The 27,085-nt window shown below is 39.6% G+C and overlaps 1 protein-coding gene across 7 annotated transcripts in view; it reads left to right on the forward strand.

The window, feature by feature from the left end:
• The window catches only part of ROBO1 (roundabout guidance receptor 1), a 1,014,318-nt gene that overhangs the window by 906,436 nt on the left and 80,797 nt on the right, over positions 1 to 27,085 (forward strand). For all 7 annotated transcript variants that reach the window (XM_075909735.2, XM_089773438.1, XM_089773439.1 and 4 more), the window contains 7 exons: positions 13,759 to 13,883; positions 15,923 to 16,094; positions 18,331 to 18,536; positions 19,813 to 19,894; positions 20,062 to 20,230; positions 20,326 to 20,492; positions 26,471 to 26,592. In XM_075909735.2, the coding sequence (XP_075765850.1) occupies positions 13,759 to 13,883; positions 15,923 to 16,094; positions 18,331 to 18,536; positions 19,813 to 19,894; positions 20,062 to 20,230; positions 20,326 to 20,492; positions 26,471 to 26,592 (1,043 nt within the window). The remainder of the gene's footprint in view (positions 1 to 13,758; positions 13,884 to 15,922; positions 16,095 to 18,330; positions 18,537 to 19,812; positions 19,895 to 20,061; positions 20,231 to 20,325; positions 20,493 to 26,470; positions 26,593 to 27,085) is intronic.

Consider the following 27,085-nt stretch of genomic DNA (forward strand, 5'->3'; position numbering starts at 1 on the left):
TTCCAACTGTACCAGGCTGCCATCATGTCTTTTATGCTCTTATTCAAGCAGCTTTTTTACAGTTTGAAGGACATTTTTAAGAGACTGATATTTTCTTAGGTTGTAATGGTATCAAAATAGCTAGGTCCATTCCGAACACAGTGCAAGACATAGTTCCTGCTCTAAGTGCAAAGCTTAAAAAATATTTCATTTATTGCATTGTTTCAGTTTTGAAATGGATGGACTTACACTATAGGTCCAGCAAGGCCACAGATGCAACACAGGGGCTGGGGAGCCCCGAGCATTAGCGGAGCCAGGTGACTGGGGAGTCTCAGCTCCAGCTGGGGAACCCTTGGCTGCTGCGGAGCTGCCTGTGGCCCTGGCCAGGAATCCCAGGAAACCCCTGGTGGGCAGCCTCTGTCCGCAAACTCCCAGCCGAAGCGAGACTGGCAGAGGTGGGCGGCCCCAGCCGGGGAACACATGGAATCGTCAGCAGCAGCAGGGTAGCCCCAGTAGCGGTGCGGGAGGTTCTCTTCCCAGCCAGGAGCACTGGGAAGCACCATGCAGCAGCTGAGCCAGCAGCGCCCAAGTGGTCCCCGCCAGGAACCCACAGGGGCAGCAAGGTGGGGAGCTGTGCTGAGTAGCTTTAGCGAGGCCACTGGCAGGTAGGAAGCCCCTGAGAGAGGAGCCCAGAAGTGGGGCAACCAACAGGGGAGCACTGACCTTTTCTCCTAACCTGGCAAACTCTCTTGTCCAGGACAGCTCAGGTCCTGAGGGTGCCGGACCAGAGAGGTCCAACCTGTAGTATAAACCTGGAGTAATTCATACAAGAGTGATTCACATCCAACCTATGCTCCCTAAATTGTTGCTGGTTTATAAAATGTTTTCTGCTAGAAATCTCTATTTCTCTTTTCTTTGGGAGAAAAGCTGGTTGAGGCATGAAATCATCTCAAATATCCATTCAGATGCCCCCATCATAGTTCAGAGCTTCTCCAAGGGGGCGTATATCCCCTCAGGCAATGACTATAGGATTTATAAACATTTCAAACTGAAAGTACAGCATGTTTTAACCAGAGAAGTGCTGACTTTTAGAACCACACAGCAGGTGGTCTCTCTCTCTCTCTCGATTTTGTAATGAAATCTTTTTTCGTTAGCTACTGCGAAAAGAGATTATCAACTTTATTATTTTATAATTGGTTGCAGTAAAGTCTGAAATGTAGACAAATAATTTCAGCAAGTTTCTTCTTATCCCTTCTCACAAAAAAAGTCACTTCACTGCAGTATTTTGTCACTGATGATCTTAAAATATGGTGCTGTGAAGCTTGCTTTTAAAGTATAAGGCAGATATTAATACAAAGCCGAATTTACAAATGAGAGACAGTTACCCAGTTGGGGCCAGATGTTAGTGCACAGTATCCTCGATTGGAGACTAGATTTTCCAAAGGGCTTTCTACCTAGTAGACACCCAAATGAAGTGCCTGATTTTTTTAAAAGTGTTCCGCAGCCAGTAAAGACTGGAAACCAAAAAAGGGAGATTTAAATGATATAAGGGGCTTGTACTGTTGTGAGTTCCTTGTGCCAACTAACAAGACTAGTGATTCCTAGAGAGATTTGTTTGTCATACGCATTGCAGAGCTTCAGCCACGTGTATCTGCTCAATGAGATGGAGAAAATAGTTGTGACATTAAATCTTTGCCATTTAAGTTTACCTGATGTTGCTTGTGGCTTTAGAAGTGATTCTACTATATGCCATACTGTGTTGTTTTGGTAACATGCTCGAATAACCTACCCACACAGGCATGTTGTACACGTAATTTTCAAACAAGCTCTCAGCATATTTACGTTTTCATCACTGAATTATTTCAGTACGGTACCTGTCTTTCCCAAATAGTAGCATGAAACGTTAGTGTACATTACACACTTTCTATGAGACCATGCTATGAGACACTTTCTTGAGATGTCTCCATTTCTGCACAATCCATACATATCACTGGAGTAGCATTTTCAGGTGGAGCAGAAAATTCCAAGCAAACCATTTTCAGTAACTGCTAAATCTTCACTGTGGAGACCTATTCAAATATGCAGCTGGGAAGAGAATTTGACTAGATGAGGTTTATTTAAAACTTGACTGATATATTTTAAGTATTTTAACAGCTACTTTTCATTGGCATTTCTCTTCCTTTTTTTCACCCTTGATGTGCATTGCAGGCATTATTGTTAAGCATTCTACCACTTCTGTAAGGAAACTGTACTACACTCGATCTTACTCGGAGGAAGATTTTTTTTTCTGATAGTCACTTAAAACGATACCTTTCTTAATTTCATCCCATTACTCCTACTTATACCCAGTATTATTATGCTAAACAATTCCTCTTTCTCGCTCCTTTGAGTTACCCACACCCTATTTCTTTTAGGTAGCTATCTATCTTAGTCAGTGCTTAAGATGCCTTTCATAGCAAGTAAAATTGAATGTGGATTCTCTGTATAATCACCTCCAACACTTTTAGCTTACAATCTGAAACATGAGAAAGTACTCAAAGGTTCATAAGTATAATTAAATCTAATCATTCCTCTGGCAGGAACTGGAAGCACAAATCACCATATGAAATTAAGATGTTAAAAGGAAATGTCAAAACTCCTGCTAAGCCACATAGTTGTATGTATACTACCCATATGGGTCTAGACTGTGATACTTACTCAGAATAAGTAGCACCTTACCACAAAAGGTACTCCATTGAAGTCGGTGGGACTACAGGTTGAACTTCTCTAGTCCAGCACCCGGAGGACCTGACCAGTGCTAAGCCAGAGAATTTGCTGAACCATGGAAGGTCAATATTGTCTAGCAACATTACCAATATTCCCACATCTTACTGGGCTCTTAGAAACAAACTTTATGAGACTACAGGAAACTTGACCACACTCATGATAAGTGGACATCCAACTAACTAAAATCATGCCAGACCACAGATGTTGCCAGACCGGAGAATGTCGGACTAGAGAGGTTCACTCTCTATTTGTACTGCAAGTTATTGTTCTTTGTGAGTCAGGGTATGCAGTCACGCCCTAAATTATGATAATATCTTATAGAATGTTTGGGAAAATGTCAAAATAGGTATTTATCTGCATAGCAATTAGTGGCAGCTGAAAACAGAATTTTTAGATGGAGACCAAAGAACAGGGTGACAATGGGTGCCATAATTCTTCTGTTATGTATCTGGTATTATTTTTCCATACTCATCCTAGTTAGAGCATGCAGACAGATGAATGACAGTATTTAAAATTTTTAGAGCTGGAAATGTTGGCCATCTTTTATTCTTATGTAGACAATCATACTTTACACAAATCACTGCATGTGAAATGGGCATCTTGAGAATAGTGAGAGTTTCAGATTGCCTTAATAAGGTCAGAGAATAAGGATGTTAAGTATCGAGTAATTCACTAATGGAATAGTCGATGTATTTTTTAATTGACTTTTAGATTAGTCAGTAGGGCAGTACGGCTCCTTTGAAATGCTGCCACAGTGTTTCAAAGGGGCAGCGCCAGACGGAGCCCCGGATTAGCTGTGTGACTTTTCCCCTTTGAAATTCTGTTGCTTTGAAGTACCCACCTTCTTCCCCATTGCTACCTCTATCTGATAGAGGCATCAAGGCGGGGGGGGGGGAGGGAGGTTTGATGCGACTAGTCGACTAGTCCTTAACATCCCTAGTACAGAAAGAAACGACTGTAGAAAGGGAATACAGCACATTGACTTAAACTTTTTTTTTAACTAATAACTGTATTTTAAAAATGCATGCAAGACAGTTACAGAGTACTGGCAATCAATTTGTAAAAATAAAAATCTACTATTTACATACTAAATATTGCATACTTTAATTATTCTAGTTATAAATAAAAAGTGTGTAATTATATTTCACTGTTTATAGTGGTATCACGTTCAGAACATGTATCTGAACAATGGAATTTGAAGCCCTTTTATGCATTGTTACTCTAGAATTAGTGGAGTTTCCAAAAGATTTAGCAGTCCAGGCTGAATCAACTCATTAAGCATTCATCACTCAGAGTTTGTTATGCTCTTTAGTCCAGAAACTCCAGTAGTTTGTTTGGATTACCTAGCATGGAACAGGCAGATTAGTACATTGGGAAGTGTTGTCAATCATATGCAACAGGTTGTCAACCCATTGCACTTCAACACTTCCTTTTCAGAGAACTTGCTTCCTTTGGACATCTCTGAAGCTTCTCCATTATGTCTGCTTCTTGTCTTCTCTCTGGCTAGCCTGCTACCTCTTAAATGTCCTGTGACCTCACCCTGCCTGTGACCTAACCCTGCTTCTCCTTCCCAAAGTAACTCTTAGCTCCGCCCCAACATACATAAACACACTGAACACACAGCTGCCACTTGCAGCCCATCTCCCATCAGTCTGTGTCCCTGAAGGCCTGTCCAGCCTCTGGTGTTTCTCACCTGAAAGAGGATTAATATGGCATGCAGTTAGTTAGTTATTTGATAGTCAGAAGATGTATAAAATCTGGGAAACATTATGAAAATGTTTGTCCCCTGTCACTAGAAATGTTGACAGGTAGATTTACAAGTATATACCAGTTCATTTAAAACTTTTTTGATTAAAGTTTTTATGTAGCAGTATATACATGATTACTATTCTTTTTAATTCCAGTGGCATGGAATTATATAATTTTCAGTCCTTTATACTAATGTGCCATAGAACAGAAGTGCCAAGAATGTAATGATGAAGTAAAGATTTAAGTTTCCACTCTAAAACCTTAGAATATCAAGAACAAAACCTCCAGTTCATCAAAAAAATCCAACTTGCCTCAGTTGAATAGCAAGATACTTTCTGAGAATCTGACACTAGCTGACAAACAGCAACAATTGTCATGATAATTGAGTAAGTAATATGACAATACATGGTACTTCTGTGGTGCCTTACAACAGGGGCTCTCAAACAGACCTTTATAAATGTAAATGAATGAAGCTTCTTATCAACTTAGTCCTTTTTTTTTTGTGAGGTAGATAAGTATTATCACAGTTTTCTAGAATACAAAACTGAGACACATGAAGATTGTGACTTGTCTGAGGCCTGACTGGGAAGTAGAGTTCAGCTAGTAAATCGAAATCACCTAATTTCATGCTTTCTTCTGTAATTTTTAAAATCAGATTAAACACAGTGAAATATTAGAACTACATCTGAGTGCACTTCTGTGGGGAAAATTTGTGTGCCGTTTACGAAATTCAAACATTAAAGATGGTATGTTTGAAGTGTTTCTTGATAACATTTATTCATCAGTGAAGTACACTAATTGTTTCGCTGACATCCGCAACTTGACTTGCATCATGCAACACTGGGGCCAGAACTACAAACTCCTGCTCTAGTGTGTAAACTTATTGATACAGTAGTCCCAAAGGAAAAAGATAGCTTTGCTGCCATGAGTAAAGTATTAGAAGAATGTCATTAATCAATATATCACTTAGTGTACCATTTTTTTTGTTCATTTCTCTCACTGTAACCCTCACATTTTAAGAAAACAATGTTAAAGGTAAAAATGTTGTTCCCTCTGTGTATTTAACTTTTAAATGCACAATTCTGTTGCAATGTAAAACTAATGTTTAAATGACAGTGTTTACTTGAAAGTGAGTTAGTTTGAAAACTAGAAGAAATACGTTCAGGTTTTTGTGGCTTCACTGTAGCATTTTTCCTATTTAAAAGCTAGTGTTTCCTCACCCTCACTGTTACATGAAAAACCATCACAAACATAAATAAAGCGGACTCTCTAAAAGCTGAATGCAAAGTGCTGTAAAAAAAACTATAATATTAATGATTTTTTCCTAGTTCTCTTCAGTTGTAATAACCTTAACTATCAAAATGGGACTAAAGCTCAGGAGTCTCATTTTTTTAAGCATATGATGCATCTTTAAAAGACTTACTTACATTTTTATATGAAACTCACCCTTTTCCCTCACTGCAGATCTATAGCTGACATGATGCCCTGTTTCTAGAGGGATTTATTTTCATACATTAGTATTCTCTGTGTTTTTACATGTGGACAAAAGAGTTAATTTGCTTGATGAAGTTATTTTTGACACATAATAACAAAATCCTCTCATAAAAAAAAAAAAGCTGGAATTCCAGAATTTATAAATGAAGAGGATTTGAGGGAATGTAAATTTCCAACAAAAAAACTGGACTTCTAGAACCTATAAATTATCATGATTTATGGGAATGTAATTGTCCAACCAAGACAGATGTGTATCTCTTGGAGTTTTCAGATCATAGAATCATAGAATAATAAGACTGGAAGGGACCTCGAGAGATCATCGAGTCCAGCCCCCCGCCCTCAAGGCAGGACCAAGCTCCGTCTACCATCCCTGAAGATGTCTATCTAACCTGTTCTTAAATATCTCCAGAGAGGGAGATTCCACCACCTCCCTTGGCAATTTATTCCAATATTTGACCACCCTGACAGTTAGGAATTTTTTCCTAATGTCCAATCTAAACCTCCTCTGCTGCACTTTAAGCCCATTACTCCTTGTCCTGTCCTCAGAAACCAAGAGGAACAAATTTTCTCCTTCCTCCTTGTAACACCTTTTTAGATATTTGAAAACTGCTATCATGTCCCCCCTTAATCTTCTTTTTTCCAAACTAAACAAGCCCAGTTCATGAAGCCTGGCTTCATAGGTCATGTTCTCTAAACCTTTAATCATTCTTGTCGCTCTTCTCTGTACCCTTTCCAATTTCTCCACATCTTTCTTGAAATGTGGCGCCCAGAACTGGACACAGTACTCCAGCTGAGGCCTAACTAGTGCAGAGTAGAGCGGCAGAATGACTTCACGAGTTTTGCTTACAACACACCTGTTGATACAACCTAGAATCATATTTGCTTTTTTTGCAACAGCATCACACTGTTGACTCATATTCAACTTGTGGTCCACTATGACCCCTAGATCCCTTTCCGCCATGCTCCTTCCTAGACAGTCGCTTCCCATCTTGTATGTATGGAACTGATTGTTCCTTCCTAAGTGGAGCACTTTGGATTTCTCTTTATTAAACTTCATCCTGTTTACCTCTGGCCATTTCTCTAACTTGCTAAGGTCATTTTGAATTATGTCCCTATCCTCCAAAGAAGTTGCAACCCCACCCAGTTTGGTATCATCTGCAAACTTAATAAGCGTACTCTCTATCCCAATATCTACATCATTGATGAAGATATTGAACAGTACGGGTCCCAAAACAGACCCTTGAGGAACTCCACTTGTTATCCCTTTCCAGCAGGATTTAACAACTCTCTGACTACGGTTATCCAGCCAATTATGCACCCACCTTATCGTGGCCCTATCTAAGTTATATTTTCCTAGTTTATCAATAAGAATATCATGCTAGACCGTATCAAATGCCTTACTAAAGTCCACCGCTTCTCCCTTATCCACAAGGCTCATTATCCCATCAAAGAAAGCTATCAGATTAGTTTGGCATGACTTGTTCTTCACAAACCCATGCTGGCTATTCCCTATCACTTTATTACCTTCCAAGTGTTTGCATATGATTTCCTTAATTACCTGCTCCATTATCTTCCCTGGGACAGACGTTAAACTGACCGGTCTGTAGTTTCCTGGGTTGTTCTTATTCCCCTTTTTATAGATGGGCACAATATTTTGCCCCTTTCCAGTCTTCTGGAATCTCCCCTGTCTGCCATGATTTTTCAAAGATCATAGCTAAAGGCTCAGATACCTCCACTATCAGCTCCTTGAGTATCCTGGGATGCATTTCATCAGGACCTGGTGACTTGCTGACATCTAACTTTCCTAAGTGATTTTTAACTTGTTCTTTGTGTATCCTATCTTCTAAACTTACCCTCTCTCTGCTTGTATTCACTACGTTAGGCACACCTCCAGACTTCTCGGTGAAGACCGAAACAAAGAAGTCATTGAGCATCTCCGCCATTTCCAAGTTTCCTGTTACTGCTTCTCCCTCCTCACTAACCAGTGTCCTGTCTTTGGTATTCCTCTTGCTTTTAATGTATTTAATGCCGAGTTGGTCCGGTAGCACCGACCTTTAGCGCAGCGAGACCAACCCGGCAGCACTCCATCTGCTCTTGGGGACGCCTGGGGCAGAGCAGCTGGGGTACTGCTGGGTTGGTCCCGCAGCGCCGCTCCTTGGCGCTACTGGACCAACCCAGCAGCACCCCAGATGTCCCCAAGTCAGCCGCTGCTGAAACTGATCAGTGGCTGACTCCAGGAAGCCCAAGGCAGAGCTGCTCTGCCCCGGGCTTCCTGGATTCAGCTGCTGGTCAGTTTCAACAGCAGCTGAATCGGAACGCCTGGGACAGAGCAGCTCGGGCGCTGCCGGGTTGGTCCCCGCAGCGCCGCACCTCGGCGCTTGAAGGAACAACTCAGCAGCACCTCAGCTGCTCTGCCCCAGGTGTACCCAAGTCAGCTGCTGCTGAAACTGACCAGCGGCTGACTCCAGGAAGCCGGGGCAGAGCAGCTCTGCCTCAGGCTTCCTGGAGTCAGCCGCTGGTCAGTTTCAGCACCGGCTGAATCGGGGACAGCTGGGGTGATGCCAGGTTGGTCCCGCAGCTCTGAGGGGCAGCACTACAGGACCTATCTGGCAGCAGTCCAGCTGCTCTGCCCCTGGCTTCCCCGATTCAGCTGCTGGTCAGTTTTAGCAGCGGTTGAATAGGGGAAGCTGGGGGCAGAGCAGCTCCTATGGTCCGGCTGCCCGGAGCACTTCCGGGTTCCTGATGGTGCCGGACCCTCAGATGCCCGACCACCGGAGTTTTACTGTACCAGGAGTAGACAACAAGCAGCCAATGGGCCATACACCATTTGCCAGTTAGACCCTGGCGGGCTGCGAATGCTTTATTTACCTATGCTCTTCTGATGTGAAATGTGAATTGGATTTTTTTTCTCTTTTATTTTTCAACTGGAGATCCTCCAAAAAATCCAGAATGTGGCAGATGGTATTTTCACATGCTTTCAACCCCAGAGTTGGACAGAGAGATGTTCTGTTCTGTATAGCATACCTTAATACAATTAAGAGTAATCTGATCCAGACCATCAACAGGGAGCGGGAAAGTGGGCAGATGTCCCAGGGCCCAGCAATTAAAAAGGGCTCTGAGCTCCTGGCTTCTGCTGCCGCTACTAAATTGTCACTGGAGCCCTGTGAGGCATGCTCCAGGCAGCACTGAGGCTGCTTGGGGGAAGCTAGCCTCAGCCTCACTCCTTTCAGGGATGTGGAGCTGCCTTTCCCCTCCTTTCTCAGTGGCTTGTGGAGGCAGTTGGTCCCTCTGAACCTGAAGTTCAGCTTTTGAGATGAGAAGTGGAGCTGCCTCCTGATGGGTCAGTGGCCATCAATTGGCCACTTCTGTCATAATGACTGCACCACACAGAAAGCTAGTAAATGGGGACAGAGGAGAGCATTGTCTTGCTTGCTGGAGGAAGGACATGGAGAGAGTTTCCAGCAGCCACGGAGCAAGCCCCCTGAGCATATATTGAAATGGTCATGGAATTGTCTGCATTGTGCACTTTTATCTGCTGGGTACTTTCCCCTGTACAGTTAATAATAAAGTTGCAACCTAATTAAACCACATCTAGTGTTCTCCTGGTAAAGCCATGCAAGCTTCTTATTTACCAATATAATGTAAACAGTTGAATCCCAAAATTAACATGAAAACTATCGTTCAGGTTACTTTTGCAACATTGAAAATAAGAACATGAAAACCTAGTTCACACTTCTCTCTTCATGTGTCTTTTACATCCCATCCTAAAATGAATGTTCCTGCTTATTTGCAATGTATACTATATATCATCCAGTTTTGTTATATTTAGCTGCAGCTTCTTGGCTATTCCCTGATCCAAAAGATATACTGTTTGGATATGGTATTATAACTGCACCTTATGTCTACTTATTTTTTGTAGAACACCTGCAGTCCACAATATGTTCCATTTATTTGAACAGTAAGCCCATGTTTCCCATGCCAAATGAATTTTGACAGGGTGAATATTATTGCTCTCTTCAGTGTGTTTCATCAGAGGATGGCATATTGCAGATGTTTACTAGCTCTTAGGAAAGTGTACTCATGCTTAACAGTTGTTGTTTTTACACGCTATATAAAAGAGTCAAACCAAATGATGGTGTTGAAGGAATTGTGATTTGTAGGATATATTTTAACAAACTGTTTTGACATGTATTGCAGGTGATACAATTATACATTTTATAGCAATTACTTTGTTTGATTTGAGTCTTTAGCTGTTTTGTTATTTTTGTTCCTGGATAGTGATGTGGGTTTTCTTTTAAAAAACATCAGTAAATTAATAACTTGGCACTGGAGTTTCTCATAACATGCTTACTCTTTAATAAATAAAACTAACCACCCTGGGACTACACAATTTCCAGGATTATAATAAATTTCCATTATGAACAAAATATATCCATGTATGTGTTTAACATAATTGGCTGTTGATATCTGTATTATTTTACATTAAATCTGTGCTTTTGAATATGTTGATAAAATAAGGAAAAAAGAGTAACAAATGGGCATTTTTGTATCTGTTTTAATTATAACATTATGTGTCATTTTAAATCACTTGCAGAATTTTAGCTGAGCATTATGATTCTGATGCATGCAGTCATTATATTTAAGTTGCAAATTGGGACAAAGCATATGGCTGATTATTAAGCAAAACTCCCTATTAATGTTATGTTACAAACATAAAAACCTTTCCTAAGTGTAGATCTCAAAATGCTGTAGAAAGAAAGATGAGTATCAGTATTCATGTTTCTGCAAATGGGGAAATTAGGAATTGAACCAGCCTATTTGAGGCCATGTAGCGGTTTAGTGGCAGAGCTCAGAGAAGAGCCGATGTGTCCTGATTCATAACCCTTAGTTCTCTCATCCATTTTGCCATGCAGTCTCCACTTAAAAAGTTGATGGGGAGTACTGCTTAAAGTCAATGAGACAACATAGATCTGAATTTTTGGCATATTTTTCATATATAAAAATATATTTGTGCTTTCCAAGGTCCTTACCAGAGATCCTGTTACTTTTCATTTGCTTTACTTTTGGTTTAACTTTGTTTAATTTTATTTATTCCATGTTTTCTTTCTGTTTTGTTCTATTTTTAGTTGTGTCTGGTAAGTTGAAAATTTTATTGGCCATCTTCTAATCATCGTATCACTGTGACTGGAACTTCTCTTCCCCTTTCCATCCATACCCTTCCATGTCCTTCAACCAGTCAACTTCCATGTTTCACTTGTTATTGACAAGACAGACTGCACAGAATAGATTCTGCATGAAGTATGGGTAACTTTTTGGCAAAGAGCAAAGGTAATGGGTTGGTAACTTTTATCTGTTTTTAAGTGATGTACAAGCTGGTTCCTGACTTAATTTTCCCTCTATTACTACAAAAGTCATATTTAATGCTTTCCTCTATAATCAGTCTATTTATTTGAAAAGTCCCAAGGGCAGTAGAAGTCATTTTTCCCTGGTAGCTAATGTCTGCAATGTCTTATGGAGATAAAGTATCCATAACATGCCACACATGCACATTTGAACCTAGTTAAGAAAACAAACTTAAATTAATATTTTGTAAAGTGTTTTAATTTTTTTAAAAAAAATTTCCAGTGCAGTGAACACTGAAAGTACGATTTTCAAAAGCACTACGCTGTACTCGAAAAACACTAAGCAGTATGGAAGGCATTCATTTTACTCTTTAATGGCAGCAGAATTGGAACAGTGCTCTGAGTGCTATTGTAAATCACACCCTGACTGACTGACTTTTCCCCTCCCCTCTCTCTATCTGCACAATACTCCTGAGAAACCCTCCTCTGAAGTTGAAATACAAGGGCCACCCTCCCCATTTCTCTCACGGGCAGCAATGAAACCTTTTCTTTATAATTATATAAGTTCTTCAAACTAGTGCAACAGAATATAGTTTAGAAACCCTTATATCTGTATGTCATTGTTCTAGTGAGGTAGTGAGACCCTAAATATACCTTTATAGTAAAGAGGGTCAGTACAGAGGATGGGAATCCCAAGGGCAGGATAGGGAAACTGGAAAACTATAAACAAGCATCCCCTAAGCCTAGGCTCTTAATCTACCCCCCACTGCACAGTGGCAAACACCATGCAGTTTTCCAGTCTAGTTGCAATACTAAATTAAATTCCTTCTGTCGTTGTCAAAAAAAATCTCCAATACCCCTCTTCCATGACATTAATTGTATCCAAGTTTTCTGTTTTAAGAAGATAGTGATCACTATGGGTCTGTTATTATTTCTGTTACAGTAACATCTACATTGGGGCTTTATCTGATATAGATTCTTAGTTAGGTTACTCAGCCATTGTTAGCATTTGAGCCCAAATATAAATCACTCCAGAATTTTGCTTGAAAATTCTTACAAGGAACATTAAGGGTATTTCATTCTGATAAAAATAGGGAACACAGTCACAAGTCAGATAAATGGATAACTCAAAATATTGCCTTATGTTAACAAAGAAAAGTTGTCCAGAAGGGGTATTTGGTATTCATGGGCTTCATCTATAGGTCGCAGTTGTTTGAATATTTTAAGCTGCATGCCCTAAGTGACATGGGAAGCATAAGATGTTTTTAGGGAAGGAAAAGACCACACAAATGAAAAGAACACACAATTGTTAAAATTCCTGATTCAAAGCACTCATTTCACCTTGAATAAGAGGGGAGAATAGCGAATGCTTTGCACTGCTGATAAGAAATGAATTTGAAAAATGTAAACAGTAAGTAAAAGGACTTTTCATCTAATGCAAATTTTTCCAGGTGCAAGAAGTGACAGCCTAACAGACTTTATATGCTATTTTTTTCTGGGCTAGCTCCGTCAGTGTATTTAATGCTGTCAAGTACTCTAACTTATTTTGAATGTAGCTGACATAATTTTTGACATTCTGTTTACTACTAGATGAAGTAGCCATTTAAGTCGGTGTAAATCAAACAGTTTGGACAATGCTGGCACTATTTATAATGTTAGGATGAGCAGATGTTTCAAATTTGCCTTCATTTACATATATATTTTATTTGAAAATGCCCCCGCCTATGTAAATGAAGGAGGAATTCAGACACACTATTGCTTTAAATTCATTTCTCTTCAGTAATTGGAATGAAGGTTTTTCAATGGTTCATTTGCATAGTAGCATTTCCGGGGGAGGGGGGGAGGGAAGTGTTGGGTTAAATTGAAATTTTTTGAGGCCCCAACTTCATTAGATTGCTCTAATAGAAGCAAATAAAGGCTTTTTCCCCCCTCCCGGGCTATCCTAAATCAAAGAAGATGGGTTTTGTGTATGTAAACCTGAATGTGCAGTTACTCCATAGCATTTTGTACAGTAGTGGGCAAAGTGTGGCCCATCAGCCAGATGCAGCCCTAAGATTTCTCTATTGTGACATGTGGCCACTCTCCTCTTTTAAGACCCGATTGTGACCCATGTGATCATTCCGGTGAATGATTACTCATGTAACTCAGGTCACTGATGTCAATGAGAGTTAAAACTCACTTGGCTAAAAGGTCACAAACTAAGATACACAATCAGGATGTTAATAGGGAGCACGAGAACAAAGAATCTTGGGTCAAGATGAAGCACTGAATGATGCTTGTGTTGCAGCTCCATAATAAATGGTGTTTATAACACAACTACCTTTGAAACAAATAAAGTATGGTGCTCAAGCACCAGGAAAGTTGTCACTTGGCTTTCAATAGGGTGAATATTGAACTGCCAATTTTAGTGTATTTTTATCTCCTTCAGAGCCTCCCCATTTTGTTGTGAAACCTCGTGACCAGGTAGCTGCATTGGGCCGGACAGTGACTTTCCAGTGCGAAGCAACTGGAAACCCTCAACCAGCCATCTTTTGGCGACGAGAGGGAAGTCAGGTAAAGCCAACTTTCTTTTCTTGTTTCATGCCAGTTTTTTTAAGTCATAATGTCAGAGAAGAAGTTGGCATTTGCTGCAGTTGTTTACCAGAAAGAGATAACTGCTAAGCCTGAAAATGCTGTGCACCTTCTTTATTATTGTTGTGCAGGCTGTACCTCCCTTAACTGGGACTCCTTGGTCCAACAAAATCCATTGTCCATACTGGACCACAGATAATCCTGGACCAACGAGCCAACAAACAGGTAGTTCTGGCAGCTGGAAAGGATGAATATATTCTTAGTGTGTGGTTATAATCACATTTTTCATTAAATGTTTCACTATTGAGAAAAATGATGAAATATCTACAGAGTGATTATAAATGGGGCCAAACCAGAATACTGTATCCAAAAATCCCAAGAGCTTAGCTCCTGACCTAGCACTGTACTTGGCTGAACCACGAAATCATTTTTAAACACCAACAAATTTTGGAACATTTTTGATCTGGGCTTTGTGGCTTGCGCTCACAGGGAAGAATAATTTGCTATGTTTATGTATGGCTAACTCAAATGAGCGCAGTTCTACAGATTGATTCCTCTCCCGGTGCTATTTGTAAAGTAGGTGGTAAATATACTGTCCTACTTAGTTAAATGATTTTAGATTTACTGAAAAAAAGCACAGTATAAAAGCTTAGTTTTTTATGTTGTTTAATGCCCTATGGTTTACTTTTTTGGGGGAGGGAGCTGATTTTTTGAGAAAATACATTGCATGAAGGATTGTTTTTAGTCAAGACAGGATATTTTTTCATTTTTCTGTTAGTAAGAATATTGTTTGGTTGTTCTTGATCTTGAGGGATAGTTGTGCTTTTCTAAACAATAGTCAAAATTTGAGCTTGGGATTGATTCTTTCTTTTAATTTGTTAAACATCTGCCTAAATAAAATAAACGTCGTCACTAGACCAAAATTGAGCTGGTTACCTCTAGTGTTAGTTCATGATATAAGTGAGCTGCTATATTATGTGCACTTTTATTTATTAGTATTGGTGGGGACCTATAAGTAAGGTCTTTTTTAATACAAAACCCTTTGGTTTCATTGGGTCCATTTGAAATTTACCGAGTGGCTAACACTATGTAGCTAGAATTGGAGGAGGAAAAATGTCTGCACTTATTTTTAATTTAAGATTCTTTGTCCTCATTGTTTGTACATTTTTACGAAAAGCCAAATATAGTCAGACAAGAGAAAGCCATAAAAATAATGTCAACGAAGTATAGAAACTTATTTTTTTCCCTTAGAATGTTGAGCCAGAGATGAAAATCTAAAACCAGTATTTGATGTAGCGCATGTATGTCATCTTGGTTTCATCTCTGACTTGCATTACCACTATTGGTATCATAATATCTAACTTCAAACCAAAACTATGTCAAGGGAAACTTACATAGAACTTTATTATACAATGCATAACTGTTCATAGAATAAAGCCTATGATTACTCAGACTAAAACAACATCAGTTTAAAAAGAAACCTCTAAAACATTCCATTCACATTCCCTCTCCATTCTTTGGCGGCCTAGAGTTTGAGCACAAATAAGGAAACAGGCACTTTCTGTATGCTTTTGAAATAAAATCTTTTTTACCAGAAGAAATGCCTCAATCTTGATTTTGAAAGATGGTTATGTGGACATTTGTATGCACATTACTTTATACAGTATGCAGAAATACCACAACTGTTGGCACATTTACAGAATCTGTGGATATCAGTACTTCTCTGAAACCTATTGAAATTGAAGAAATGTCTGCTATAGATTTCAATGGACACTGGATCAGGCCTGGTAAAATACATCCAAAGAAAAGTACATAGATGTCCCTACCTTTTAAAACAGGTCCAATAACTAGTGTACAATAATGAAAGGCTTTACACATACACACACACACACACTTTGTGTATAATGCAAACGTATAATAAATGTCCATGTGTTTAGCTATATTAAGGTGAACATTGCAGATGTATTATTCTATCTAACCTATTTATTTCTCTCCCTCTCTTAATTGTATATGTATCCTAGAATCTGCTTTTCTCATACCAGCCACCTCAGTCATCCAGTCGTTTTTCAGTATCCCAGACTGGCGACCTCACAATCACAAGTGTCCAGAGGTCTGACGTTGGATACTACATCTGCCAGACTTTAAATGTTGCAGGAAGTATCACGACGAAAGCATACTTGGAAGTTACTGATGGTAAAGTGAAGATAATTTTATTTTTATAAAATGTATAACTTTATTTTACAATTACCAATTTTATTTAAAACCGCTTCAGGAGTGGAAGAATATCACTTCAGTACTGGCAGGAGGCTGATTGCTTGTTGCCCAAATACATTCCCAGTGATTAGGGACTGTATTTGTACTTTGAGCTACTCCCCGTATTGTTGCAGTCACATAGTTATTTTGAGTGTTCTGACTCAAACAGAACTAGAGCTTATCCATATACCCACCCAAGGAAGCATCATTCCCTCTTCTGTGTGGGACATACCCTGTGTGGCAGGACAGAGAGACTGAAAGTCTGGCCCAGCTAAAGTCAGTGGAAGTTTTGCCACTGACTTCAGATGGGCTAAGATTTCACGCATAGAGTTTGAATTAATTAATAAACTCAATGAGTGACCGTGAGAAAAATTATCATTAGAAAATGCTGATTGGGCAACAGCTGAAATTAATAGACACATATTGACGATATCTCTGATAAAGAGGTTTTTAAAGTATTTTTTCTCCATAATATTGTGTCCAGATATTTCTACAACTGGGAATTACTCAAATGCCAGAGTGTAATTTTACTTAAAATTGAATAGCTAGTGAGGTGAGACATAAATAAATATCAAGTCTATAGATATATACATTTCTCCAGAATATTACCTTGAAACAAAAAATATAATATCCTACATTTATATAGTATCTGTTCTCCTTAAGATGCTCAAAACACTTTAGAAACCTAACAACCTGAACTTCTGACTACACTGGGAATGATTTCAGCCATCTCACTGCAACACATCACAACAGGTTACGACAGGAAGTAAAGTATAAATCATGCCAATGAAAATGCAAGGTGGCATGTAGGTATGCAAATGCAATTAGCTGACTTGGAATTTTGCCAAAACATCAATGTTAACATTCTTCAGATGCGAAAGGGTCATGAGATGTTTAATGATCACAAATTATCAAGACTTCAGTCTTATGTTTCATACCAACAAACTAGGTTTGAAGTCACACCAGTTCCCATAAGGTTGTTGAAGGGTGTTGTTTTAAGTTGTGGTTATTTTGTAGTGTTTGCACATCTCAGGATATTATGAGGAGAAGATACTGAAATACGGTACCATAGGTTTAACATCTGGAAAAATTGCTTATTTTCTGGTGAACATAATGCATTTTTTCTTTTTTGCAAAGTACTTTGTGCTGTTATGTAAGTAGAGTGTTAAAAGGACCCATCACAGATAGTTAATTTATATTGAATGTAAGACACAATACAATTATTACAAATACTGTGAAAGATTCATATTATGATTTCAAATTAGTATTGTCAGATAAATTCTCACATAAGTAAGTGAAGGAAATGCTTGTAAACTATTGGTTTGGTTTTAATTGAAAAAGCTGTTGTTTTTCCAGAAATCAGCTTTGTATTTATTCAACTTTACCATTAGACAGCTTCACATTAGAAAATAATACATGACTGAGTTGGAAGTAAATAATACTTTATTATTTAAAAAAGCTAAATGTTTTATTTTAAAAAAGCCTGCATATTTGCTGAATCATTCTCTTTCCACCCACCATCATAGTTTTCTATAAATTAATGCTCAAATTCCAAGTCCCTAATTATACCGACCCATTAAATGGTAAAATGTATACAAAGTGAAGAATGTTTCTTTTCAAAGACACTGAGAAATTCTTTGTCATTTCATCATGAGAAAACGTCTTCATCTTGGCCTCTGAGGATAGAACAACAAGCAACGGGCTTAAACTGCAGCAAGGGAGGTTTAGGTTGGACATTAGGAAAAAGTTCCTGTCAGGGTGGTCAAACACTGGAATAAATTTGCCCAGGGAGATTGTGGAATCCCCATCTCTGGAGATATTTAAGAGTAGGTTAGATAAATGTCTATCAGGGATGGTCTAGAGAGTATTTGGTCCTGCCATGAGGGCGGGGGACTGGACTCGATGACCTTTCGAGGTCCCTTCCAGTCCTAGTATTCTATGATTCTATGATTATCTCATCTAAAGACAATGGAACTCAGAGGGCCATTAGAAAATGCCAGTTCACAACCTATGACCCTCCTCGCCTTTGAAAATAGTGTATTGTATATCATGTTAATATTCAGTAGCCATGCATGTCTTCAGTTTGTTACAAAGCATTAAGCAATTGTTGTTGCTTAGATGATTAGACAATTGCTTTCAGTTGGAAAAATCTATTTCCTATTGTTTCTCCTGGCAGTGATTGCAGACCGGCCTCCCCCAGTCATTCGACAGGGTCCTGTAAATCAGACAGTAGCTGTGGATGGTACTTTAGTGCTCAGCTGTGTGGCCACAGGCACTGTAATACCCACAATCCTCTGGAGAAAGGATGGAGTCCTCATCTCTACCCAGGACTCACGCATCAAGCAGCTGGAAACAGGAGCTTTACAGATCCGATATGCCAAGGTAGCTTGAAATGACAATGACTCTCTAGACTTTTTGTAAAGGACCCTAACCTTCAGCACTCTACTATGTGAAAATAATCTATAATTACACACACACATATGCCACCTTAGTTCAGGATCTCACACTTACAAACGGGTGTATATAGGAAAAATACATAATGTTAATGTCCTTTCCCATACACCTTCATAGCAACAGTGTTAAAAGATGAAAACTCTTTCTCTAGGCTTCTTGGGTACAATTCAGGGTTTAGTTTCCTGTTCCTATATAGTACCTGTTCTTTCCCCTTTATTGATTCAGGATTATATGGACATATGTGGTAAAAAGTATATGGAAAGTAGATCTTCACGACAGAAATCTATTTTACAGTCATTAATCAGGTCTGTGTAGATGACTTCCTTGGGCAATTGGAGCACGGTTTTTGTTCATTCCAGACAAGTTGCATGATGTCTTAAAATATTGTACTGCTCTAGCACATCTGTTGTTACCTGCTGGCTGTTTGTGCCTTGATATGTCAAAGTCATAAAATTATGCTACCTGTTGATGCAGTGAACACCTGGTCACAGAAAACCCCACCTTGCCAATGCAGAATTTGTAACTCTGACCTTTTAGTTCTGAATATGATGGGTGGTTTTTTTGTTGTTGATGTTTTTTCCTTGGTAAAGAGATTTGATTATAGTTTCATTTCTTTGATCATAACTCATAACACAGGTGGACAAATAAATCTGTTGTTCAGATTTGGATGCGAATACTATAAGGGGAGCCTTGTATTTGGATTGCTGCAGACTAAAATATACCTCAGTCCAGAGACACAAACCTGCACATGTCCCTGTGTACTATGTAAGCCTGTCGTAAGGTTGAAATTCACTCTCCTGTGAATAAATCCCTAAATGCCAGTAAAGTGGGAGTTTAGTGCACAATCTCTCATGTGGGGATTTCAGTTCATTTTTCAACATGGACTTCTGTGGGAGGTTTGCTGTGTAAGAAATGCGTGAGGACTATAGGATTTGGCTGGCAATGTCATTCATTACAGAATAATATATTAAAGAGTCTTGGTATTTTCCTGTGCCTTCTAAATAGCATAGAATATATATAGAGAGAGATGTTCACTTAGCACTAGCAGTATGTGAAGGCCTCTCCTCAAACATGAGATATTTCTAGAAGGGAAATTCTAATGTGTTTATCCATATTCATGGTGATATACTGATTTGTAGTCACTTTTCCAGCCCACTGAGTTCCTGATTGTTCCAAATATTTATTTTCCACTTTTCCTACCCAGCTGGGTGACACTGGCCGGTACACCTGCATTGCCTCAACTCCAAGTGGGGAAGCAACCTGGAGTGCTTATATTGAAGTCCAAGGTAAATCAATCATCGTTTCTCTGTTTGAAGAAAAACCATAAATGAAAATCAGAAATAAACATGCATCTGTGATCTAACGTTGTATTTAATTGATAATACAGCTGTGAACATCATTGAATTCCCCATCCTCTTTCTATCCATCTTAGTTGTTTTCCCCTTTTTGTTAGAATTTGGAGTTCCGGTGCAACCACCAAGACCAACAGACCCAAACTTGATTCCTAGTGCTCCATCAAAACCTGAAGTTACAGATGTCAGCAGAAATACAGTAATACTGTCATGGCAACCTAATCTGAATTCAGGTGCAACTCCAACATCTTATATAATAGAGGCCTTCAGGTATTACAATTCTCATGTGCTCTGGTTGTACTTACACTTTGTATGTGGTTAAATAAGTATACTCTAACCTGCTGTTGCCTGTGTTCTCTCCTTAGCCATGCATCTGGTAGCAGTTGGCAAACTGTAGCAGAAAATGTGAAAACTGAAAGTTTTACAGTAAAAGGGCTGAAACCTAATGCCATTTACCTCTTCCTTGTGAGGGCAGCTAATGCATATGGACTTAGTGATCCTAGCCAGATATCTGACCCAGTGAAAACTCAAGGTAAATCTATTTATTGAAGTATTTATGTTCCGTGACATCTGGAAGGATATATTAAAGATCAATGTAAGATGTGGTGATTATATTTATGCTGATTTTAAAATGCTATCTAAAAGTCTCTGTATATACTAGCTGGTAAACCTGCATTGCTCAGAGGCTGCATTTTTCTTTAAAAGCTGCATGAAAAGATTCTCACATTGTATAAAAATTATTAGGATTCCCTTATGGCAAATATTGTTACTCCTTTTAGAGTCACCTGCCTTAGCAGCACTATGAATTTTTAGTTTTGTGAAGTTTTCACACAAACCCCCAAATTCTATGGAAATTATATGACCATGCTTAGATATTATCAATTTAAAAGGAAAATCAAGCTGTGATTATGATTCAGTGGGAGAGAGCATGGAGTATTATGAGCTGTATGTTGTACTGTATTGGGGAAGCAGAGAAATTAAAAATGTGGAGGATCCAGGATACCGCTTCACAAGTAAAGAGGAATCCTCAGCAAAATGCTTACTATTAAAGGTAAGTCCAGAGAAGGAAGTGAGATGTCAGTAAAGCTACAACCATGGAGTGCCTCTGACTGGGTGGGGTTGATTAATCACCTGTGAAGCTGTGTTGCCGTGCAGTTTAGAGGAAACACTGGTTACAACCCCTACAGGCAGAGTCCTGCAAATCCATGGATATCTGCTTTTTATCTGCGGGCATCCATGGATGCGACTTGTGTATATGGATGCGGATACACATTTTGTATCTTAAACCCTGAGGATGATAGTGCAGTTCATTTTTCTAGATGCGGACACAAATTTTGTAGCTGCAGAGAGCTCTACTTACAGGGAGACAGATGGAATTTTTGTCCCCACACTACTACAGGCAGTCCCCGGGTTACATGGATCCGACTTACATCAGATCCCTACTTACAAACGGGGTGAGGCAACCCCGCACTAGCTGCTTCCCCCCAGCAGACCAGGGAGACGCAAAGCTAGCACCCCTCCCAGCAGACCAGGGAGACGTGGAGTGGCTTTTCTCAGCAGACACCTCAGCTTGAGAATAAAGGACTGAGGGAAGTGAGGTGTGGGAGAATAAAACTGAGCTCTGGAGAAATGCTTGGCTAGAGTTTCCCCTATAATATGTACCAGTTCCGACTTACATACAAATTCAACTTAAGAACAAACCTACAGTCCCTATCTTGTACGTAACCCGGGGACTGCCTGTATAACAACATTGCATACATATGGGGAAAGAAGCCTCCAAAATACAATTACGTGTTGGACTTCCCTGGTCCAGCACCTTCTGGACCTGACCGGTCACGAAGAAGAGAGTTTGCCGGACAAGGGGAGGTCAATTCCAGTTCTTCTGCTGATAGACTCCAGGCATTCCCGGGGCCTGTCAGCAGACTCAACCAGGCTCCCCTCCCAGCTGGCAGGCTACCCTACCCCCTTGTTACCCCTATGAGCTACTGTGCTCTCTTTGGCTGCCGGGTACCCAGCTCCATGGCCAGTCCTATCCATTGGGCTCTGCTCCCTGATGCCAACCTCTTGGGCCTCTTTTGTCCAGTAACATCCATGGTCCTAGCAGACCACAAAAGTTGCTGGACAAGAGAGTTTCAATCTTTATACTATTTCTAGAGCAGATGGAAATCATGGGCTTAGTAGTAGTATTATAATACATTTAGATTAACACAGAAAACAAATGAAGTTGTGTCACAGAACTTAGGCACTGTGCAGTCAGAACTATGCATTCATGTGTTTCCAATTCAATAACTTTGCTGAATTCATGAGAACCAAAGATTGAGGAAATAATATAGATGTGAAAAACTTTTGAGCCAATACAGACAGGAGGAATTATTTATCTGATTGCCCATCTACCTCTAAACTCACAATACTAGTTGTCACATAGGCAAACTACCCCTTGGCCATCAGATGTTATAAAACACTCCTGAGAAAATGCATATTCATAAATCTAACACAGTATGACATTTATGCTAAAAGCAAAATTCTCTCTCCCTCATCACCATATTATGAGTGCTTTTCAAGTATTTCAGAGATGTAATAATGATAAACTCTCAATTTCTTCCTTACCAGCCTGCAGGAGAATTAGTTTGATTAGTATGTGTGTGTGTGTGTGTGTGTGTGTGTGTGTGTGTGTGTGTGCACGCGCTTAGGCACATGCACTGCTGTTTGTGAGTATATCTGCACTGCAATCAGAGATGTGACTACAGAATGCAAAGACAAACCTGAGCAAATTTTGATACAACTAGCTCAAATAGTAGCTGTGAAGCTGCAACAGCATGGGCTTCACTGCTGGAGTGCATATGAAGGGTTTCAGTAAGTTTTATTCAACCCATGTTACAGACCAAGCTGCCATTATTATGATTCTACAGTTTATCCCTACCTGGTCCAACACCCTTGGGACCTAACCCATACCGAATGAGGGACTTTATTGGATCAAAGGAGGTCCCCTGCCACCAGCCTCCCAGCCTGCTGCTTCTCCCTGTCACTGGTTCCAGGTTCAGACTTGGGTGCTGCATGTTAGCTGGGACTCTCCGGATATGGAGCTCCATAGCTACTGCAATCCCACTTCTGCCCTGCTTGGCCGGATCTCTCCGGTGACAGGACTCATTGGTTCCCTGCTGCCCCATTCAGTCAGGGGTCCTGGCTGGCTCACACTCCCCAGTGCTTGGGTTCTCTGGTCCAGTAACATCTGTGGTCCACAAAGACCAGAGATGTGACCATACCAAAGTGTCCCGGATTTAGGAGGTTTAATCCGTACTGTTTTTTGAGCATCTAAATTGATGCTGCTCCATGTGCTCTAGTCACATCTCTGATTGCAGTGTAGATAATTCACATTGTGAAAAAGTTCCTGAGGGAAAGCCAAGTCAAAGAAATGAGTTTTGTGTTCAGCTCAGATTGGTTGGGTTTTGATTGTTCTCTTGTGAGAATTAATTCCAAAATTGGACTCAGCCCATTCCATCTCTGCACCCAAACGCTTCCCCTGCTGGTTGACAGTTTCATTGTTCCAGTGGAACTTAGCCATCATGGGAGATCATGGCCACAGAAGAAGAGATGATCTCCCAGGTACCTAGGATTAATCACATGGAAGAGTGTAAATAACAAGTGAGACCTTTAAGTGATTTCTGTGTTCTACGGGATGTCAATGTTGGGGGGCAATTCACTAGAGTTACATTGATACAGCAACCTGCATTGCTATGCAGGCAGGCTGCTGTGTTCTACACCAATTCAAGTTTTTCAGGATTCATGACTTCTGTTTTAGATGTGAGTTGCTATATCAAGCCTGAAACTCCCACATGCATGTATGATTGTGGCCTAGTGTGCTCTTTATGAGATGAGGCAAAATGATTAGAGCTAAGGATGTAAAATCCCATTAATTGGCTAATCATTAAAACATTGTTTAACTGGTTAGCCTATTAAAGAGGATTGAGCGCCCCCCACATCCGCTTTATATCTGCAGGTACCTGAACATGTGGATTCAGATATCTGTAGCTCATTTTTGTGGATGTGGATACAAATTTTGTATCCATGCAGAGCTCTAAAAATAATCTGGTCAATTGAAGATGGAAGTGGGTGTTTTTCTTTTCCTGACTATTTGAGTCTCCTGTGGAACTGAGGAGATCAAAATGACATTAAGTCTGTATGCCAAATTAATAATCTGAAGGCATATGTCCTCAATAATGGGAAATGTTATAAAAGTGTCTACTTCTTGGAAGCATTTACCTCTTCCTCCCACTATCACCTCAGTCTCGCATGAATTTTTCTCAAGAAAAATAGGCCAAAATGTTGACTTCTGGTCATAGAGAGTGATTTGTTTTAGAGATCTTGTGCTAAATACATTTCAAAGGGGGCAATCCCCCTCTTCCTCACTTGGCTATTGCTGTTTTAATATTAGTAAAGTCTGAACAGTTTACTTGGATCTGTTCAGATGCAGAATATTGATAGTCTTAGCTCTAGAAAGTTGAAAGTCTAAATGACAAAGCCGTAGAATAGATAAGCTGTACTGAGTAGTTCAGAGGTATGAATGACAAGGTTTGTTAACAGTTTACTAGTGGGCTGCACCCCAAGCTTGCTACACTTGCCAATCTGCTGCATTATGACATCATTCTGTCACCTGGCAGGAAAAACATTTTTATATATAGAAAGAGATTATGTTGTGGGTGACTCATCTGTTGTGCCATCTTCTCTTTAGGCTGCTACTTGTTAAGATTACTCTCCTCTTAAATTCCAAGCAAAAGAATGATAGAAATTTACATAAATCCAGGTTGGAGATTTTACTGTCTTCAAGAATATCATGAGGAGGAAAAGATGCATGTATAGGTGAACCATTTGGTAGTGTTTAGCTACTCAGTAGTGTGTTTATTTTAATAAGTCTTCATGATTTGTCACCCACTGGTTGACATAGGCAACACACTGATTATTTTGTTTTGAAGTAATCGCACACGCTTGTGAATATGCTGGAGAAGCTATATGACAAATTGCCAATTGGCATAACTCTTATAGTCTCAAATGTGTTTCTAGATAAAAAATTTGTTCAGATGCCAATAACTTCGTATGTAGATGGATAAATAGAAATTCCTTAATTTGATTGCCAGTGATTTGTGTAAAAAATGCACTGTGTAATGGACTGGAATATAACCATTCCCTCAAAAGTTACACTTTTTCATGCATCCCCTTCTTTTTTATGTAAGCATTTTCCATAGGGAAGTCATTAATATTCTGCCACTCTAAATCCTCAGATGGGCTATCCACCTGCAACAAACTTGTATCTGGTTTTGTTGCTGTCGTGGGTATGCGTATATACCTTTCCTCTGGGCTTTTTCTCTGGCCATTCTTGTGAACAGGAAGATATTGACATTGTCAAAAAATCTGCTGAATGTTTCAGAAAGAAGAATGCTTGTGTATCTCAAATCCTTGCCCGGTCACTAGACAAGATTAGACACAGAGAATAGTACGATAGAGGGATATGTATGTGACATGCACACACATATCTCTGATGGTAAAAAAAAAAAAAAAAAAAGATATCAGCACTTTTCATTTCATGCTCTGTTGCCATTATAGTTCTTGTGTATAATGAGGCAAAAAGAAGGAATTATGAAATTAATATCATAATGCAATACTGTGTTGTCCACGGTACACATACACTTCAGATATATTGACAATGAGCACATTACAAATCTGTCTATATATAAAGAGAGTCATTTCTTTTCAGCCCGTCATGCTTTTTGAGAGCTGTACGTGCAAAACATCCTGACCCCATGGTACCAGCTCAAATGATAGAACACATCACATGAAATTCCTCTTTTCATATGTATGAACAGCCCTTTCAACAATAAGAGACCAGTATTAGATTTACAAGTGTTAAGGGAGCCAGATGGCAACTGCGCTTTGCTCCTGCTCAATGAAGTCTCCTGTCATTGGAAGACCTTGCATCAGAGTGGTTCATTTTTCCTCATTTGATTACTATACTACAGTTAATAGGTAATTAAAATGCAACCATAACACTTGCTAGCATGTGACTGAATTTATTTTTAGACATATCACGCTTCTGTCCCTCCTTGATTGTTTCCTGTTGTTCTTTTTTTTTTTTTTTTTGGTTTTTGAAGTAGGCTGTAGGAGATTCTCCTCTTCCCTGCAGGAAAGAGAGAGTTGCATGGTGAGAGGTGATACTATTGCTGCAATTTACTATTGTTATCCTGACCTTATTCTTTCTTTTTACTCTGCTTCCCACCCACCCACCCGTTTCTCCCATCTCCCCACATTACTTCCACTGAACAAAGCAGTTTGTTTCGAACTGGGAACAAATGGGTTCCTTTGGCCAATTTGCTGTGGAAAAAAAAGTTTCACATAGTTCTTTGTCCTGCACATTTGGGCTATTCTAGCGGGTACTGTGAGATAGACCTGTTTGTCAATCAAATTACATATTTGGAAGACTATGATCATTTTTAAGAAGGGGTCCTTACTCTATTTTAGATGTTCCTCCTACAAGCCAGGGTGTTGATCACAAACAGGTCCAGAGAGAGCTTGGGGATGTAGTTCTGCATCTTCACAACCCTACTATACTTTCTTCTTCCTCAATTGAAGTTCATTGGACAGTAAGTAACATTTATAAAATAGGAACTATATTTTGGACGGGGAGAAGGGGAACTTTTAAAAAAATCCAATACTATACCATTATATTGATGGAGGAGTTAAGCTATATGAACAAGCTATGAACGTAATTTGCTGTTGTACATGAAAACCATTCTGCATGTATTGGAACTATGTACACTTCCCTGACATTGCCATTCTTAACCATAACCTAAACTATTTTCTCACTCTGCCGAGAGCACTATGCCATATGAAAGGTACTCAGTTCCTTTGTCAGGGGGCAAAGGGGCTGATCCAAAGGCTACTCATGTTCATGAAACCCATTCCATTGCATTCAGTGAGAGGTGCATCAGGCCCTAAATCCTATTTGAGATAACACAATAACTTCTCAGTCTATTAACCAGAATTGCGGGGGGGGGAGACCAGAATACCAGATAAAATAGACCCCATAATGCAGGCATGACTATCCACCCCCTCCATGAGATATTGGGAAATATA

Source organism: Pelodiscus sinensis, chromosome 1, assembly GCF_052426305.1.
Source record: "Pelodiscus sinensis isolate ZL-2025 chromosome 1, ASM5242630v1, whole genome shotgun sequence".
In the NCBI taxonomy this organism is placed as follows: Eukaryota; Metazoa; Chordata; order Testudines; family Trionychidae; genus Pelodiscus; species Pelodiscus sinensis.